The sequence below is a fragment of the Cervus canadensis genome, chromosome 8, assembly GCF_019320065.1.
Source record: "Cervus canadensis isolate Bull #8, Minnesota chromosome 8, ASM1932006v1, whole genome shotgun sequence".
Lineage (NCBI taxonomy): Eukaryota > Metazoa > Chordata > Mammalia > Artiodactyla > Cervidae > Cervus > Cervus canadensis.
The window spans coordinates 65,665,456-65,684,439 of record NC_057393.1 but is presented as its reverse complement, the minus strand read 5'-3'; the positions used below and the strand labels follow the sequence as shown (position 1 = coordinate 65,684,439).

General features: G+C 50.3%; 1 protein-coding gene across 10 annotated transcripts in view; it reads left to right on the top strand.

Moving 5' to 3' along the window:
* The window catches only part of CDH23 (cadherin related 23), a 433,939-nt gene that overhangs the window by 390,503 nt on the left and 24,452 nt on the right, over nt 1-18,984 (top strand). For all 10 annotated transcript variants that reach the window (XR_006270872.1, XM_043476661.1, XM_043476663.1 and 7 more), the window contains 6 exons: nt 4,255-4,476; nt 4,748-4,867; nt 5,501-5,681; nt 16,248-16,381; nt 16,936-17,145; nt 17,695-17,802. Coding sequence is in view for 9 of the 10 variants with exons in the window: in XM_043476661.1 (XP_043332596.1) it covers nt 4,255-4,476; nt 4,748-4,867; nt 5,501-5,681; nt 16,248-16,381; nt 16,936-17,145; nt 17,695-17,802 (975 nt within the window). In the remaining variant the exon portion in view is untranslated. The remainder of the gene's footprint in view (nt 1-4,254; nt 4,477-4,747; nt 4,868-5,500; nt 5,682-16,247; nt 16,382-16,935; nt 17,146-17,694; nt 17,803-18,984) is intronic.

Below are 18,984 nucleotides of genomic sequence, written 5' to 3'. Positions count from 1 at the left end.
GCAGAGGATTAGTATTGGTGCAAAGCCTGAGGAGTATATCTACGTCTAACTTAGCAGCATCATCATAGATTGTATCAGCCCTCACCCACCAGCAGGGGCTTGTACCAGTCATCCTCCAACCCAGCCCAGGTCCTGATATATCATAGGCACTCCCAGTAGTGGAATGGATGGATGGAATCTAACTTTTGTAAAGAGCTGGGTGAGTTGGAGCAGGCTCAACTGTAGATTCCAGAGCCTGCAACACTCTTGTGCACATGTACACATGCACACAGGTGCAGGCTTGGCACATCCCTACACTGGGACATGTGTGTGTGGCGGGGGTGGGGGTGGGGGTTGTGCACGCATAACATTGGGTAGTGTGTCCCATAGAAAATCACCAGCACTCCTCTGGCCCAGGCCCCAGCTTCACCTCCCACCTCGCAGCCTCTCTCCCTGCGCCCCAGAGGTCTGCAGGACGCTCCCACCCTCCGCCCACCTCTCGCCCTCTGCTCTTGCACCACACCCAGTACTGGAGCCCCTGGCAATGTCTCTCTCCTTTCTTCCAAGTTCTTCTTATCGCTCAGGGCTCAACTCAGGCTCTTTCCCTTTACAAAGCACCCTGAGTGTCCCCTGAAGGTCTTTGTCTGGTCTACACCCCCTTTGTCTATCACACCGAGCCTGGGGTTACCAAACAGCTGGTCTTCCCCCCAGGCTCATTTGCCCTCCTGGGCTAGACTATGAGCTTTTGGGAACCAGGGTCTGTCTCTTATGTTTCTGAGTCCCTGGCACAAAAGTGGGCATAGGGGAGATGTTTGATGCACACTTCTCTGAATGGATAAATTTATGTATAAGTGAGCAGTGATTTCCCAAATAGAAGTGGAGGTGACAGTGGTAAGGGCCAGGGTTCAGGGGCGAGGGAGGGCACAGCACTGTACCTGTTTACTGCCGCCTGGCTGAAGCTTCCAAAGGCTTTGCTGACCCGTTAAGGGTGTTGAGCTCACGAGCAACACCTGGGCTGAAAGACAAAGTACAGCCAGAGTCTGTGTGGGTCAGGAGTCAGGGTGGTGAGACTCAAGGAAAGCCAGGAACTCTGGGTGTCCCATGGGCAGACTGGTCCAAGTCAGAGATTCTCTGCATGCTTCCAGCCCTCACTCCCAGGGTAGAGAAAGCTGCAACAGAGGAAGGGTGGGCATCATGCTATTACTATGTGAACTGGTATAGGCCTAGTCTCCCTGAAGCCAGGGAATCCCCCTGGGATGGGAGTCCCAGTGATTTCCAGGACATAATCCAAGTTCTTGGTCACATCCTGATCTTGTGACCCTGCTTTAGGGGACAGCCCGGGCCCTTCTTCCTGACAGAGTGTGAGTTCTTCCACCCAGGGAAGTTACAAAGCCAGCTGAAACCAGGTGGGTACCAGGTACTCTTCCCACCCTGGCCATCATCCAGTGGAAGTGAGATGGGGTCACCGTAGGGTGAGACCCTAGAGCACCTGCTCTCCCTCCCCTCATCCCTTCCTGGCTTGGCCCAGCCCAGCCTACCCTTGAAACCAGACTCCCTCTGCCCCAGGGCCTAGAAGGTGGGTGTGGGGAGGCTGGGATTAGGGGAGGGGAGCAACTGCTCTGCCAACCCCTTACCCAGAGGGCGAGAACACCTGAGCTGGGCCCAATCGCCCTGCCCTCCACTTACTTCCTCCCCACCACACTCCCCCCCACCCCAGTGAGCCTCCTAGGTTTGCATCAGGGTGAGACACAGAGGCATTGCCCAAGGTGTGGGCATGGTCCAGAAACCTCAAGCACTGTTTCTCCAGTATCAGGGCAGAAGAACTTGGCTGCGAGGGCCTTTGGGGCACCAACTTCCTCCTCACACTAGAGGCCAGGGGAAGTCAGACCCACCTCCCCCTCCCAAGCTCCTACCTGGTCTTAGAGAGAAGGAGTACCATGGAGCAGCTCCATTAGAGCCCCGCCTCTCTCAGTCCTGCACTGGTTAGACCCACTTCCAGGAGCCTGGGGAAGTGGGAAGTGTCAGTACCACCACCCTTTAGATGAGGCTCTAGGGTGGCGCTGGCATGTCTTGCTGGCAGAAGGGGCTCAGAAGGATGCGGTGCTGGGCTCCTCACTGGTGGTAAGCACTCACAGCTGCATCTGTGTGCAGGGCCACAGATGAACACAGTGTCCTTCCTTGACAGTCATCTTTACTCAAAGATTTGGGGCCTCCACCACCATTTTTAATGGAAACTAACAAACACCTTATGGGGGTAAAAAGTGTGAAACTTACATGAGCTTTCAATAGGAGAGATTTCAAAGATATTTCACTCTTGAGATAAATGCTTCAGGGGTGTTCCCCAATTCAGTGCAAGTCCCCTCTCCACTCTGGTGGGAAAGTCTGAGAAATGTAAAAACAATGCATTTTACTTTGCTGTGTCATTGTAATTTTTATGAAGTCATTGAAACTCTAAGACCCAAAAGAGTATCTCTTTGATGGAGCAGGGGTTCAGACTGATGGTGGCAGATCAGCTCCTCAGAATGTCTGAACCAGAAGGGATGTTAAAGAACAAGTCGGGTCCTTCACTAACAGACAGAAAAGGTCCAGAAAGGATCTCTGTGACATGTCCAAGGTCACTGAGCCCCATCTCCACGTTTCCAACACTACCTGCTTTGGAAACAGTTCTAGCAACCACCTACATACCCCACCCAACCCCTGCTGAGATCCAGAGCTGCAGCTGTCCCTGCCTCCCTGGGGCAGTGAAGTCTTCTTGGGTGCAGGTCTCCTGTCCATCTGTCTGTCCTTCCACAGGTGATTCCAGAACCAACTCAACCCCCAGTAAAGGTGCTCTTAAGTTGACTATATCCAGCTTTTTGCACTACCTGCTTTCGGTTCCCTGCCCTTGACAATTGCCTGGTCACATTCTCTCTACCCAGATGTTTTGAAAGTAGTTGTAACTTTATTATTGTATTTTATATTAGTCACTAATTATAGTTTGTATGAGTCAGGGTGCTGGAAGGAAACAGATGGCACACTCAGAAAGGGCTCAACTGAAGAGAGCTTAATGGAGGGACTATTTACAGAGGGCTGGTAAAGCACCCATGGACTAAAAACTGCAGGAAGCCATTTCCACCCATGGGTGCAGAAGGCAAGAGAGGGATGAGGTAACTAGAGCCCAGTGAGGGCCAGAGCCATGAAAGAGGGGCCACCCAGCAGAACCACTGCCTCTGGCAGAACTGCAGTGAAGGAAAGGGAGTAGAAATGCCCCCACCCCCTCTCCGTCTTCTGCCTGGACCTCCCATGGGCCAAACCATCTGGGAGCCAAATGGCAAGGGAGCCCAGGTAAGACAGTCCACAGAGGACTCCTCCATCCTCCCAGGTAAGGCGGTCCACAGAGGACTCCTCCATCCTCCCTGGTAAGGTGATCCACAGAGGACTTCTCCATCCTCCCAGGTGGAGGAGCAGAAAAGGGAGGAGGGAAGCTGAGGGACAGAGAATACCAGTACATGGCTAAGTTCTTGCTTCCACTTACCGCTTCTGCTTGTGAAGTGCCACATCAACCACCTCAATGGTTCTTGGGTGCTGCTTGCTGAGTTTCGATTGACTAAGTATTATCTGTGGTCTGATTGGACCAAACATCCATCAAAAATGGCCAGTCACTGGAGAGCATGGTGTGAAATTGCTCTTGCACTGAAGTCATATGCTGTTAGCGTTATTTTTTCACAACTCTACAAATTCTGTCCATGGAACTGCCCCAAGCCCAAGGTCCTTCCTTCTCAAAAGTGCTGAAAATAGGTATTTCTTCCATTTTCCTGAACAGTGGGTAAAGTTTAAATGCATGGGCTGCATACGTTACATTCTTGCCTTTTGTGATCTAGAAGGAGGTCCAGGGTAAGTAAAGCCCTGGCCCAGTCCAGGCTATGGGCTGGAGGCAGTTATTGGGGTTCATCTCATGTGCCAATGTTAATCACTAGATCAGTGTTCTGACAAGGACCCTGAGGTTGCATCTGGCCTCAGCAGTGCAGTGGTTGATTAGTGATGTCTGCCACTGACATGGACATGAGAGTGGTGGTGCAAGTGCCATCTTGGACCAAAGCAGTTACCTGGCTGGGCTCTCCGTGGGGCCTCTGTGATTTCCTCCATCAGCCTGTGACTTCACTCACTCTCCTTCTCTCTTTACCTCACCATGTTGGATCACATTGAGTAAGCTCAGCCTAGGAACACGTCCAGCTAGCTCCACCTCAAACCCCCTAGCCAGCCGACCGAGGAACCTAATCACACTCTTCTCCACAGGCCACCACCCACGTGTATGTGACCATCGTGGATGAGAACGATAACGCACCCATGTTCCAGCAGCCCCACTACGAGATCTTACTGGATGAGGGCCCGGACACAATCAACACCAGCCTCATCACCATCCAGGCCCTGGATCTAGATGAAGGACCCAATGGCACAGTTACCTATGCCATCGTGGCAGGCAACATCATCAACACCTTTCGTATCCACAGACACACGGTCAGCGGCTGGTGGAAGGGGCCAAGAAGAGGGTCAACTGGCTAAAAGGATTGGCGGGCAGTTCAGTGACGTCATGGGGGTGCGGGCAGAGCAAAGATGGAGTCCAGGAGGAAAACAGGATGGCAGCATGTGCGGGAGGATGAAAAGGCCCTGGGCTAACAGGGCCTCCTTATCTCAGCCAGGATGTCAGGGCCTACCTCCTAGGGTGGTCAGAGGGTACCCCAGACCCACGACCCATTGACCCACAGTGGTCCTTCTCTGTATCCCACAGGGCATCATCCGTGCTGCCAAGGAGCTGGACTATGAGATCAGCCATGGCCGCTACACCCTGATTGTCACTGCCACGGACCAGTGTCCCCTCCTGTCACATCGCCTCACTTCTACCACCACGGTGGGTGGGTGGGTGGGTAGTACACAGCCCCAGCTTGGACAGCTCCATGGGGAAACAGGGTAGGGAAAGATTATTCAGGAGAAACCCCTCAATCCACCAGCCCTGTCCTGGTCTCTGCAACTCACCCAAACTTGCACTGTGGCTTTGAGATTACTGAACCTCTCTGTGTGGCTGCAGCTGTGAGATAGATGATTCTGCCTGCCTTTCTCCCCTTCATGGGGAGAGCACAAACTCTGGTCAAGCCAGCAGGGGTTCATGTTCCTGGTCTTCTACCTCCTGTGTGACTCTGGGCAAGTCACTTAACCTCTCTGAGCTTCACTTTCCTCCTCTGTAAATGGGGGATAATATAAACTGTTTCAGAGTATGGGAGGAGAAAATAAGACCAGATAAAATGACCATAGTTCAGCAATAGGTAGAAGTTTGTAGCATTATTATTAATAATAATATTCTGCCCTTGGAAAGACTTTGACAATAACAATAATTTATCTACATGTATAGCTTCAAAGACCCTCCCACACCCATTAACCAATATGATCCTTACATCAGTCTAGGAAGCAGAATTTTCAGGTCCAGTTTACAGATAAATAGGCCTGGCTGGTGTCCGGTCCTGACTAAGCTCGCCCATCATCTCAGGTGCTTGTGAACGTGAATGACATCAACGATAACGTGCCCACCTTCCCCCGAGACTACGAGGGGCCATTTGACGTCACTGAGGGCCAGCCAGGACCCAGAGTGTGGACCTTCCTAGCCCATGACCAGGACTCGGGCCCCAATGGGCAGGTGGAGTACAGCATCATGGATGGAGACCCTCTGGGTGAGTGGGCCTGAGCTTGGTGATGGGGTGGCACGACCTAGTGGGCCTCTCCCTGACCCCACTCAGGAATTGGGTGAAAAAGGAGGTTTTCCTAACTACTAATGGTAGTTTACCGCATAATTGTATGATCTTGCACTCTCTGGGCCCCAGTTTCCCCATCCACGAGATAATGGAAATAAACTTGTCCCTGGAATATGGTGAGAACACCCTGAAATCTGGGAGCAGAGGCTGGTAGCCTTGGAAGGTCACAGACTCCTTTGAGAATCTGATAGAAAACACCCTGGGTCATACCCAGAGTAAAGGCTCCAGGGAAGAGGAAAGAAGGAAAGACAATCATCCTTGCCGCAGACCTTCAGGACCCCCCAGATGCACACTGAGGGAGCACCCAGACTTCTCTGCACACCTCATCATCATCCCTTAATGGCCTTCACAGCTGCCTTGGCTGACCCCCTCAGTTGAAGAGCAGCGTTTGCCTGGCCAGAGCAGTTTCTCAAGATAGTTTTTACTCACTTTTGTGGCATAGGAATCCCAAACTCAGGGCCTACTGGGGCAATGCAGGGAGCATACATGGGGGGAAAGGTCTGGGCTAGAGAATAGGGAGCCAGGGGGCTGTGGCAGCCAGTGGTGGTCAGATTAAAATGCAGACCTGGAGTGAGGACTTCCCATTTTTAAAAAGGAATGATGGGAATCCAAATCATTGTGAAACATCCTGATTTTTAATTGATCACTCAATAAATATTTATTGACCATATTTGCTGATCACATTCCAGATGCTGAGTATACAGAAAGGTGAAAAAAAAAAAATCAGACACAAATCCCTACCTTTATAGAACATGTGTTCTGGTTGGAAGATACAGGCCATGAACATAACTGATTAAGTAGATGACTTTGTCTATTGGGAGGTGCTAAGTGCTGTGGAGAAACATAAAGCCAGGAGAATGGGGAGTGCCAGGGTAACACCTGCAGTTTTAGAGAGAATGCTCAAGGCAGACCTGGGCAAGGAGGTGACATTTGAGCAAAGACCTGAAGGAGGTGATGAGTGGGTCATGTGGATATCCAGGGAAGAGCATGGCAGACAGAGAGAGCGGCAAGTGTAAAGGCTCTCAGATTGGAGTGTGCCTGGCTTATTCTCAGAGGAGCAAAAAGGCCCAGTGACTGGCATGAAGCCAGCAAGGGAAAGAGTAGGAAGAGATGAGATCAGAGAGGTAACAGAGCCAGATGTTGTTGGGTCCTGCAGGCCATTGTGAGGACTTGTCTTTTTCTCCAAGTGACATGGGAACATAAGAGAGCTTTGAGCACCAGAGGGATATGATTTGACTTGAATTTCAACAGGAGCACTCCAGTTCCTGAGCTCAGAACAGAGAATAGAGGTTAAGGAATGACTGATAGGAGCCCCTTGCAGTCACTCGGGCTAGAGATGTGAAGCTAGAACCAGGGAGGTGGCACTGGAAATGCTGAGAACTCTAGTATATTTCACAGACAGCCAACAGGATGTGAGATGTAACTCAAGGATGACACCAAGATTTGGGCCTGAGCAACTGTGCTGTTAGCAGATGGGAAGACTGCAGGAAGAGCAGGAAAAGGGGGCTGGGGGATGGGAAAGCTGAGGTTAGGTTTGAGATGTCAGATTGTTGTTCAGTCGCTAAGTCATGTCCGACTTTGTGACCCCATGGACTGCACCACAACAGGCTTCCCTGTCCTTCACCATCTCCCGGAGTTTGCTAAAGCTCATGTCTATTGAGTCAGTGATGCCATCCAACCATCTCATCCTCTGTCGCCCCCTTCTCCTCCTACCCTCAGTCTTTCCCAGCATGAGGGTCTTTTCCACTTGAGTTGGCTCTTTACATCAAGTGGCCAAAGTATGGGAGCTTCAGCATCAGTCCTTCCAATGAATATTCAGGGTTAATTTCCTTTAGGATTGATTGGTTTGATCTCCTTGCTGTCCAAGGGACTTTCAAGACTCTTCTCCAGCACCACTATTCAAAAGCATCGTTCTTTGGTGGTCACCCTTCTTTATGGTCCAACTCTCACATCTGCACGTAACTATTGGAAAAACCACAGCTTTGAGTATACGGACCTTTGTCAGCAAAGTGATATCTATGCTTTTGAATACGCTGTCTAGGTTTGTCGTTTCTTTGCCCTTTCTTCCAAGGAGCAAGCGTCTTTTAACTTCATGTCTGCAGTCACTGTCCACAGTGATTTTGGAGCCCAAGAAAATAATGTTTCTCACTGTTTCTATTGTTTCCCCATCTATTTGCCATGAAGTTATGGGACTGAATACCATGATCTTAGTTTTTTGAATGCTGAGTTTTAAGGCAGCTTTTTTACTCTCCTCTTTCACCTTCATCAAGAAACTCTTTAGTTCCTCTTCGCCTTCTGCCATTAAAGTAGTATCATCTGCATATCTGAAGTTGTTGATATTTCTTCCAGCAATCTTGATTCCAGCTTGTGATCCATCCAGGCTGGCATTTCGCATGATGTACTCTGCATATAAGTTAAATAAGCAGGGTGACAGTATACAGCCTTGACATACTCCTTTCCAAATTTTGAACCAGTCCATTGTTCCACATCCGGTTCTAACTGTTGCTTCTTGTCCTGCATACAGGTTTCTCAGGAGACAGGTAAGGTGGTCTGGTATTCCCATCTCTTTAAGAATTTTCCACAGTTTGTTTTGATCCAGACAGTCAAAGGCTTTAGCATTTTTCTGGAATTTTCTTGCTTTTTCTATGACCCAATGGATGTTGGCAATTGGATACCTGGTTTCTCTGCATTTTCTAAATCCAGCTTGTATATCTGGAAGTTCTCAGTTCACATACTGCTGAAGCCTAGCTTGAAAGATTTTGAGCATAATCTTGCTAGCATGTGAAATAAGTACAATTGTAAGGTAATTTGAACATTCTTTGGCATTGCGTTTCTTTGGGATTGCAGTGAAAACTGATCTTTTCCAGTCCTGTGGCCACTACTGAGCTTTCCAAATTTGCTGGCATATTGAGTACAGCACTTTCATAGCATCATCTTTTAGGATTTGAAATAGTTCAGCTGGAATTCCACCACCTCCACTAGCTTTGTTCGTAGTGATGCTTCCTAAGGCCCACTTGACTTCACATTCCAGGATGTCTGGCTCTAGGTGAGTGATCACACCATCGTGATTATCTGGCTCATGAAGATCTTTTTTGTATAGTTCTTCTATGTATTCTTGCCACCTCTTCTTAATATCTTCTGCTTCTATTAGGTCCATACCATTACTGTCCTTTATGAGCCCATCTTTGCCTGAAATGTTCCCTTGGTATCTCTAATTTTCTTGAAGAGATCTCTAGTCCTTCCCATTCTGTTGTTTTCCTCTATTTCTTTGCATTGATCACTGAGGAAGGCTTTCTTATCTCTCCTTGCTATTCTTTGGAACTCTGTATTCAAATGGGTATATCTTTCCTTTTCTCCTTGGCTTTTCACTTCTCTTCTTTTCACAGCTATTTGTAAGGCCTCCTCAGACAACCATTTTGCTTCTTTGCATTTCTTTTTCTTGGGGATGGTCTTGATCCCTATCTCCTGTACAGTGTCACAAACCTCTGTCCATAGTTCATCAGGCACTCTGTCTATCAGATCTAGTCCCTTAAATCTATTTCTCACTTCCACTGTATAATCATAAGGGATTTGATTTAGGTCATACCTGAATGGTCTAGTGGTTTTCCCTACTTTCTTCAATTTCAGTCTGAGTTTGGCAATAAGTAGTTCATGATCTGAGCCAGTCAGCTCCCGGTCTTGTTTTTGCTGATTGTATAGAGCTTCTCCATCTTTGGCTGCAAAGAATATAATCAGTCTGATTTCAGTGTTGACCATCTGGTGATGTCCATGTGTAGAGTCTTCTCTTGTGTTGTTGGAAGAGGGTGTCTGCTATGACCAGTGCGTTCTCTTGGCAGAACTCTGTTGGCCTTTGCCCTGCTTCATTCTGCACTCCAAGGCCAAATTTGCCTGTTACTCCAAGTGTTTCTTGACTTCCTCCTTTTGCATTCCAGTCCCCTATAATGAAAAGGACATCTTTTTTGGGTGTTAGTTCTCAAAGGTCTTGTAGGTCTTCATAGAACCATTCAACTTCAGCTTCTTCAGCGTTACTGGTCGGGGCATAGACTTGGATTACCGTGATATTGAATGGTTTGCCTTGGAAACGAACAGAGATCATTCTGTCATTTTTGAGATTGCATCCAAGTACTGCATTTTGGACTCTTTTATTGACTATGATGGCTACTCCATTTCTTCTAAGGGATTTCTGCCCACAGTAGCAGAGATAATGGTCATCTGAGTTAAATTCACCGATTCCAGTCCCTCTTAGTTCGCTGATTCCTAGAATGTCGACATTCACTCTTGCCATCTCCTGCTTGACCACTTCCAATTTGCCTTCATTCATGGACCTAACATTCCAGATTCCATGCAATATTGCTCTTTACAGCATCGAACCTTGCTTCTATCACCAGTCCCATCCACAACTGGGTGTTGTTTTTGCTTTGGCTCCATCCCTTCATTCTTTCTGGAGTTACTTCTCCACTGATCTCCAGTAGCATATTGGGCACCTACTGACCTGGGGAGTTCATCTTTCAGTGTCCTATCTTTTTGCCTTTTCATACTGTTCATGGGGTTCTCAAGGCAAGAATACTGAAGTGGTTTGCCATTCCCTTCTCCAGTGGACCACATTCTGTCAGACCTCTCCACCATGACCCATCCGTCTTGGGTGGCCCGGCATGGCATGGCTTAGTTTCACTGAGTTAGACAAGGCTGTGGTCCGTGTGATCATATTGGCTAGTTGTCTGTGATTGTGGTTTCAGTCTGTCTGCCCTCTGATGCCCTCTCTCAGCACCTGCCGTCTTACTTGGGTTTTTCTTACCTTGGACGTGAGAGTGGAATTCTAGTTGAGCTATTTCAAATCCTGTAAGATGATGCTGTGAAAGTATTGCCCTCAATATGTTGGCAAATTTGGAAAACTCAGCAGTGGCCACAGGACTGGAAAAGGTCAGTTTTCATTCCAATCCCAAAGAAAGGCAATGCCAAAGAATGCTCAAACTACCACACAATTGCACTCATCTCACATGCTAGTAAAGTAATGCTCAAAATTCTCCAAGCCAGGCTTCAGCAATACATGAACCGTGAACTTCCAGATGTTCCAGCTGGAATTTAGAAAAGGCAGAGGAACCAGAAATCAAATTCACAACATCTGCTGGATCATCGAAAAAGCAAGAGAGTTTCAGAAAAACATCTATTTCTGCTTTATTGACTATGCCAAAGCCTTTGACTGTGTGGATCACAACAAACTGTGGAAAATTCTGAAAGAGATGGGGAATACCAGACCACCTGACCTGCCTCTTGAGAAACCTGTATGCAGGTCAGGATGCAACAGTTAGAACTGGACATGGAACAACAGACTGATTCCAAATAGGAAAAGGAGTATGTCAAGGCTGTATATTGTCACCTTGCTTATTTAACTTATATGCAGAATACATCATGAGAAATGCTGGGCTGGAAGAAGCACAAGCTGGAATCAAGATTGCTGGGAGAAATATCAATAACCTCAGATATGCAGATGACACCACCCTTATGGCAGAAAGTGAAGAAGAACTAAAGAGCCTCTTGATATGAAAGTGAAAGAGGAGAGTGAAAAAGTTGGCTTAAAGCTCAGCATTCAGAAAACTAAGATCATGGCATCTGGTCACATCACTTCATGGGAAATAGATGGGGAAACAGTGGAAACAGTGGCTGACTTTATTTTTGGGGGCTCCAAAATCACTGCAGATGGTGATTGCAGCCATGAAATTAAAAGACACTTACTCCTTGGAAGGAAAGTTATGACCAATGTAGACAGCATATTAAAAAGCAGAGACATTACTTTACCAACAAAGGTCTGTCTAGTCAAGGCTATGGTTTTTCCAGTAGTCATGTATGGATGTGAGAGTTGGACTATAAGAAAAGCTGAGAACAGAAGAATTGATGCTTTTGAACTGTGGTATTGGAGAAGACTCTTGAGAGTCCCTTGGACTGCAAGGAGATCCAACCAGTCCATCCTAAAGGAGATCAGTCCTGGAGGTTCACTGGAAGGACTGATGTTGAAGCTGAAACTCCAATACTTTGGCCACCTGATGCAAGAGCTGACTCATTTGAAAAGACCCTGAGGCTGGGAAAGATTGAAGGCAGGAAGAGAAGGGGACGACAGAGGATGAGATGGTTGGATGGCATCACCGACTCAATGGACATGAATTTGGGTAAACTCTGGGAGTTGGTGATGGACAGGGAGGCCTGGTGTGCTGTGGTTCATGGGGTCACAGAGAGTGGGACACAACTAAGCAACTGAACTGAACTGATACAGTTTTTTGTGTATTTTTGCCATCTCTTCTTAATCTCTTCTGCTTCTGTTAGGTCCTTGCCATTTCTGTCCTTTATTGTGCCCATATTTGCATGAAGTATTCCCTTGGTATCTCCAGTTTTCTAGAAGAGATCTCTAGTCTTTCCTGTTCTGTTGTTTTCCTCTATTTCTCTTCATTATTCACTTAAGAAGGCTTTCTATCTCTCCTTGATATTCTCTGGGAATCTGCATTCAGTTGGGTGTATCTTTCCCTTTCTCCTTTGCCTTTCACTTCTCTTCTTTTCTAAGCTATTTGTAAGGCCTCCTCACACAACCACTTTGCCTTCTTGCATTTCTTGTTCTTGGGGATGGATTTGGTTACCACTCCCTGTACAATGTCATGAACCTCCATCCACAGTTTTTCAGGCACTCTGTCTACCAGAACTAATCCCTTGAATCTATTTGTCACCTCCACTGTATAATCATAAAGGATTTGATTTGGATCATACCTGAATGGCCTAGAGGTTTTCCCTATTTTTTTCAAGTTGAACCTGAATTTTGCAATAAGGAGCTAATGATCTGAGCCACAGTCAGCTCCAGGTCTTTTTTTGCTGACTGTATAGAGCTTCTCCATCTTCGGCTGCAAAGAATAAAATCAGTCTGATTTCGGTGTTGACCACCTGGTGATGTCCATGTGTAGAGTCGTCTCTTGTGTTGTTGGAAGAGGGTGTTTGCTATGACCGGTGCATTCTCTTGGCAGAACTCTGTTAACCTTTGCCCTGCTTTGTTTTGTTCTGTAAGGCCAAACTTGCCTGTTACTCCAGGTATGTCTTGACTTCCTACTTTTGCATTCCAGTCCCCTATGATGAAAAGGACATCTTTTTTTGGTGTTAGTTCTAGAAGGTCTTGTAGGTCTTCACAGAAGAGTTCAACTTCAGCTTCTTTGGTGTTAGTGCTAAGGGCATAGACTTGGATTACTGTGATACTGAATGGTTTGCCTTGGAAACAAACTGAGATCATTCTGTTGTTTTTGAGATTGCATACAAGTACTGAATTTCAGACTCTTGATGACTTTGAGGGCTGCTCCATTTCTTCTAAAGGATTCTTGCCCACAGTAGCAGATATAATGTCAGATAGGGCTTGGGTATACAAACCAGGAGTTCAGGAGAGAAGTCTGCTGTCAAGAGAGGTATTTGGCAGTAGTCACCCCAGAGATATATGAAGGCATGAGATGAGAGGAGTGCATTGAGACAGCTGACAGAGGAGAATAGAACCTGGGATGAATTTTCAATTAAGAGACTATAAAAGCAAATCTACTTCTGTAGGGCCAGACTTGGAGCCCCTGCTGTCCAGAGCTTGTGATGGGTCACTCTGTTCTGATACGTCACTCTGTCATGTCCCAAAAAGTCCTTTCTCTGGCCAAGCACTGTGCCTTCCTGCTTTGCAACCAGCAGAGCCTGGGCCTTTCTCTGCTCTTGTCATACACAGAGGTGGTATCACTTAACAGGAGTCCTGCTCTTGTTCAGGAGGCTGCCAGAGCCTGCTTGACAGGTGGGTGTTGGGTGGGCAGCTGCACCCCTTCCCAGGCAGGGGCCATCTCTGGACCCACCTCTAGGGTTCAAGGCTCACACACATGTCCAGCAAACTGTTCCCTGGCACCGGTCTTTGCAGTCCTGTGGAGAACCTGCTGGGTTAAATGTACACGTGATCAGGGCCAGCCCAGGAACTTGGGGCCTCATGGAGGCAGGCCAAGAGTAGACATTCAGCGCCCAAAGATAACTTGGGTGGAGGGGGTCACTGAACACAGCCCCCAGTCCAGAGGAGAAGAGCAGAGGCTGGGTGGGGTGGGGAGGCTGACAGTGCCCTGCTGGAGCACCTGGCACAAGTCACGACATCCCCTCCCCATCTCTCTCCTCACCTCTGGGTTCACCGACACCATGTTGGTAAATCGGGAGGTGGGGTGCTATTTTCTGCAGAGAGCTGGTTTAGCGACACTGTGGGTGAAGGGATGTTCTCCAGGCCACCCAGCTTCAAGGTCACCTTCCCACCACCACAATCTGAGAGTGGAGGGGGCTCCTGCTGGGGGGAGACTGGAGGCTGCCTGAGCTCTTCGAGCCCCACTAAGTTGCAAGGAGACATGTGGTCAAAGAGCACTTGGGAAACAGGCCATATCACTTGTGCCTCTCCCACCAGCCCCAGCCTTCTCAGAACCTACATCTACCCTTGTGGTAGGTCCACTCCTGGGACCCCTTTCGTACATCTTCATCTTCTGTGTAAGCCCCCAGCTTCTTCACAAGGATGCCTGGGCTCCTTTTCAGGGTTCCCCTAATGATATAAAGAGCTACCGTGGGTCCAACACACACAGGGTGAACTGGGCCTTGTCCAGCACCAGCACCACCCTGCAATGGCATGTCCTTATTAGCCCATTTTTCAGATGAGAACATGAAGGCGAGATTTAATCGCATGCCCAAGGGTACATAGGAGTGAGTCAGCATGCATACCTGGATATGACTGTTGGAAAGCCTCTGATTTTAAACCTCTGTCTCCAGAAGCAGTGGAGTGGTGGGGAGTTCAGGCCCCAGGGCAAGCTCTGAGGAGGGTAACTTGCCGTGTGGGGGGACCTTTGACCTGCCCACTGCCTCACTGAGCTGACCTCTCGCGGGTCTAGCTTGGGCCCAGCCCCCATCACCTCAAGCCTGCTCCCCTGAGCTTCAGAACCTCTTCCCTTTCTTCCAGGGGGTGGCTGTCTTTGGAAAGAAGGCAGCTGACCATCTGCTTGCACATGGGGCTGAGACAAGGCTGGGAAACCCCTACAAAGGGAATCCCCAGTCCTCTGGAGACCTTGGACTATCAGGCTCAGGAAATCCTGCTTCAAGCAGCTTCCGCCCCCCCTAAGCAGGGTATAGCCCCTAGGGCCCCCGGGAGCGGAAGGGCTGGTGGGGACTGCCAGCCACAGGTGGGCCTCGGACGGGCTGTTTTGGTGAATCAGAGCAGTGGGAGCTGGGGGCAGAGAGTTATGAGGTAGGATGTATAGGAGTAGGCAGAGCAAAGTGTTGGGGAGCTTGGGCCTCTGTCCTTACCGCACCCTGAGGCTGTGTGTCTGAGCAAGTCAGCGCCCCACCCTGAGCCTCTGCCCCTAAATGTCAAAAGGGAAAGCGAAGGAAGTCACTTTCTCCCTGTCCCCATTTCCTGGGGGAGTGCATGGAGAGCAGCCCCTCTTCCTCTTGGTCTCTGCTGCTCCTCCCTTGTTCATCTTCACTTACTGTCGGCCCCCTGAGCGCTCCCATGCAGCTGGGACCCCACTCACTCCCCTGGCATTCCCCCGGCCCTGCTCTTCTCCTCCACTCCCTCCCTGATCTTACCCCTCCCACCCTGGCCAGCTCTGGGTGCTCAGTCCCATGTGCAGAGAGCCGAGATGCAGAGCACTGGGTTTGAGTCCGGGTGCTGTTGTTAACTTGCAGTGGGAGAGCTTTAACCAGTCATCAGCCTTCTTTCCCATTTCATTTTCCAAAGGACACTGGATGGTGTCTGAGGTCTCTTCCCGTTCAGAGCCTGAGAACCTGAGGTTCTTACCCTAGGCATTCCCAGACATCTGGCCCCTCAGCCAGGCCAAGACTGAGGCCACAGGGCCAGCTGAGGGTCCTCAGAAACCTCAAGAAAGGAAGTCAGGGCCAACCAGGGTCTGAGTGGTGGCCACCGGCCCAGGAGAACGCTGGCTGCGCTCCACCTGGGTCAGCACCGGGGCTGAATGGAGGCAGCTGGGGCTTCCCTGTCCTCAGTCCCTCCCACTCCATCCTCCCTGGCGCCTCACCACTGGCAGGGTGCTCCTCTGCGGTAAGCTTTGCCCTTCCCCAGTATCCTGTTTTGCAAGATGAGCTATCTGGAAAGAATAGCATATTACAAAGTTTCCGATACCTTCATTCATTGATTTCTGATCAAGGGTGGAGAGAAAGCAGATGCCTGTATAGAAAGGGAGCCCCCACTTTTTCAGCATAACCGTCATACCCCAGGTGGTCAGGGCTGTCAGGGCCTGAGTGGCGCCCTGTCTGTGGGACCCCAGCAGTTATCTGTCCCCCTCCTCCTGCTGCATTTCCCAGCTTTCGGCAGGTCCTGAAGCTGGGGGCGCTGGAGGCCCCTCGCCTCAACTGTAAGGCTCACTGGAGGAAGCGGAAAGAGGCCTGGGCTCCCCACCCCTCCCGGCCATTCTCCGCTGACTCCAGCCTCTCCTGGGCGACACCCAGGGGAGTTTCTGATCTCTCCCGTGGAGGGGGTGCTGCGGGTCCGGAAGGATGTGGAGCTGGACCGGGAGGCCATTGCTTTCTACAACCTGACCATCTGTGCCCGAGACAGAGGGGTGCCCCCGCTCAGCTCCACGGTGAGTGTGGGGATCCTGTTCCACGGGCTTCACCTCCCCACCCCCTGAATTCTCCGCAGAGACTCCTCTAAACACTGCCACCCTCAGGCCCAGAGCAGCCTCAGGCTGCTCTAGAGCCAGTCCAGGCCTTCAGGGCCCCTAACAGACCTGTGAGTCCTTGTGGGGCTCACCCGTGGGGGCTGGGCCTGGCAGCCACGGCCACTCAGCACTCCCAGGGGAGACTTTCCTGTCAACCAGGCCTCTGCACCTGTCACTCTGCTATTTGCATCCTGCCTCTGCCTCTTTACCTTTTCTGTCTCCCTCTCATCCTCACTTTCATCCTCCTGCCGCCTTTGTTATCATTTTCCTTTCTTCCCCATGACCAAATGCACCGCTCCCTCCTTAGGTACCACCACTTTGCTATCTTGCTCCACCTGCCCCCGCCTCCACTGTCTCCTTGGCCACCAAGTCCCCCGTCCCTTTCTCTTCCTCCTCTCTCTCCTTCCATCTCCCCCATGCCCCCTTCTCTCCTGGTCCTCCTCCTTCACCCCCTCCTCCCCCTTGACCTGCCTCAGATGCTGGTGGGGATCCGGGTGCTGGACATTAACGACAACGACCCTGTGCTGCTCAACCTGCCCATGAACGTCACCATCAGTGAGAACACCCCCGTCTCCAGCTTCGTCGCGCATATCCTGGCCAGCGATGCTGACAGCGGGTGCAACGCCCTCCTCACCTTCAACATCACTGCAGGCAACCGAGAGAGGGCCTTCTCCATCAATGCCACGGTAGGGCCAAGTCTGACCCCAGGGAAGCCCCCGGGATTTTTTCTAAAAGAGAGGACCCTGCTCTAGGGGCTTTTCTACTCTACTGTCTGGGTTTCTGCTGGTTCCACTTCCTCCTCAAGTCTCTGCCCTCCACTGGCATTTGGGGGTCTCTGGAAAGCTTGGAATCTTGGATTCCTAAGTGAGCCACTTCTGGGATCCCTGTCACCCCAAGGCTTGTCATGTGCAGGGATGGGACCAGAGCTTTGGTGCCGCTTGGTTTGCATCAGGGTGCACCAAGAAATCCTCACGTGGCCTCTTGGAGTGTTACTAGCTGCTGACCCCATGGAATCCTCAGAAGGACCATCCCTTTCAGGTGGCATGACCTGGGCGCAGGGGGACCTTGTCCTAGCAGGCCCCTGCTAACCCACTGTGGTCCTCCAGACCATATCTTTAGTGATTTAGGGAGGTCATCCACAGTCACTCCTGCAGGCAGAGCAGTTGGGCCTCAGTGAGCCAGAGCCCAAAGTGGGGGACAAGTCACCCCTCAACTCACCAGTCTCTACATCCCAGACAGGGATCGTCACAGTGAACCGGCCCCTGGACCGCGAGCGGATCCCAGAGTACAGGCTGACCATCTCCGTGAAGGACAATCCAGAGAACCCACGCATAGCTAGGAGGGTGAGACTGCAGGGGGTGGGGTGGGGTGGGGTGGGGTGGGGGAGGGGCACGGCTCTGCTGGATTTATCCAGGTGGCCTGGGCTTAGATGCGCAGGCTCTACAGTAAGCAAGTGCTCGGTTCAAATCCCATTTCTGCCTGTCAGTGGGCGTGTGGCTTTGGCAAGTCAGTCTTCCTTAGCTTCTACCTTCTCTTCTGCAAAATGGACACACACCTATCCCAAAGTCACGGAGAGGCCTCGAAGGAGCCAATATCTGTAAAGTCCTTGGCACAGTGCCTGGCACATGGCAAACACTCAGTAAACACCAGCTATCATCTTTTCTCATCAAACCACTGATACTTGGGCACACAGGACTGGGGGTAGGAGGAGGGTGCAGGCAGGGCAGGGGGATACGTGTACTCTGGGATTCTGAAAGGGTTACATTTTCCAGGTGGCTTTTCCCTCAAAGGGCTTTGCTGGTGGCTCAGACAGTAAAGACACCACCTGCAATGTGGGAGACATGGGTTAGATTCCTGAGTTGAGAGACCTGAGTTTGATCCGTGAGCCTGGAGAAGGGAATAGCTACCTACTCCAGTAGTCTGGCCTGGAAAACTCCATGGACAGAGGAGCCTGACAGGCTACAGTCCATGGGGTCGCAAAGAGTCAGACATGAATAAGTAACTTTCACTTTCCCTCAAAAGCCAAAAAGTTGTCTCTCTTTACTAAGAGGAGATGGGTATTGCAAAGCAAACAGTGCATTCAGGGATAGGGTCAGTCCTCTTCCCCGTCCATGAGGTCTGGGTCCTGGACAGGAGTCCTAGGGTCTGGCTCATCTCAGCTCTGCTTCTGACTAGTTGATGGCTCAGCCCTTTCTGGGCCTTGGTTTTCGTGTCTGTACCGGCTGAGGAGCCTTAAGGCTGGAGGTCCTTGCAGACCGCCAGCATTCTCATCCTGTGTGCCTTCCCTTCCTTCCTTCCTTCCTTCTCTCACTCCTACCTTTTCTCTCCTGCTGTCACGCCCTCCCCCTCCCCCACACACACCTGCCCTCTTAGGAGGGCCTGGGGCATCCCGGAAAGGAGCAGTATGGAGTGATGGGAAGGAAGCTTGGAGGCTGCTGGGCCCCATTCTGCTGCTAACTTGCCATGCAGCTTTGAGTAGTCACCCCCCCTCTCTGGTTCCCCCATGTCTGCAGTGAAGAAGCTTC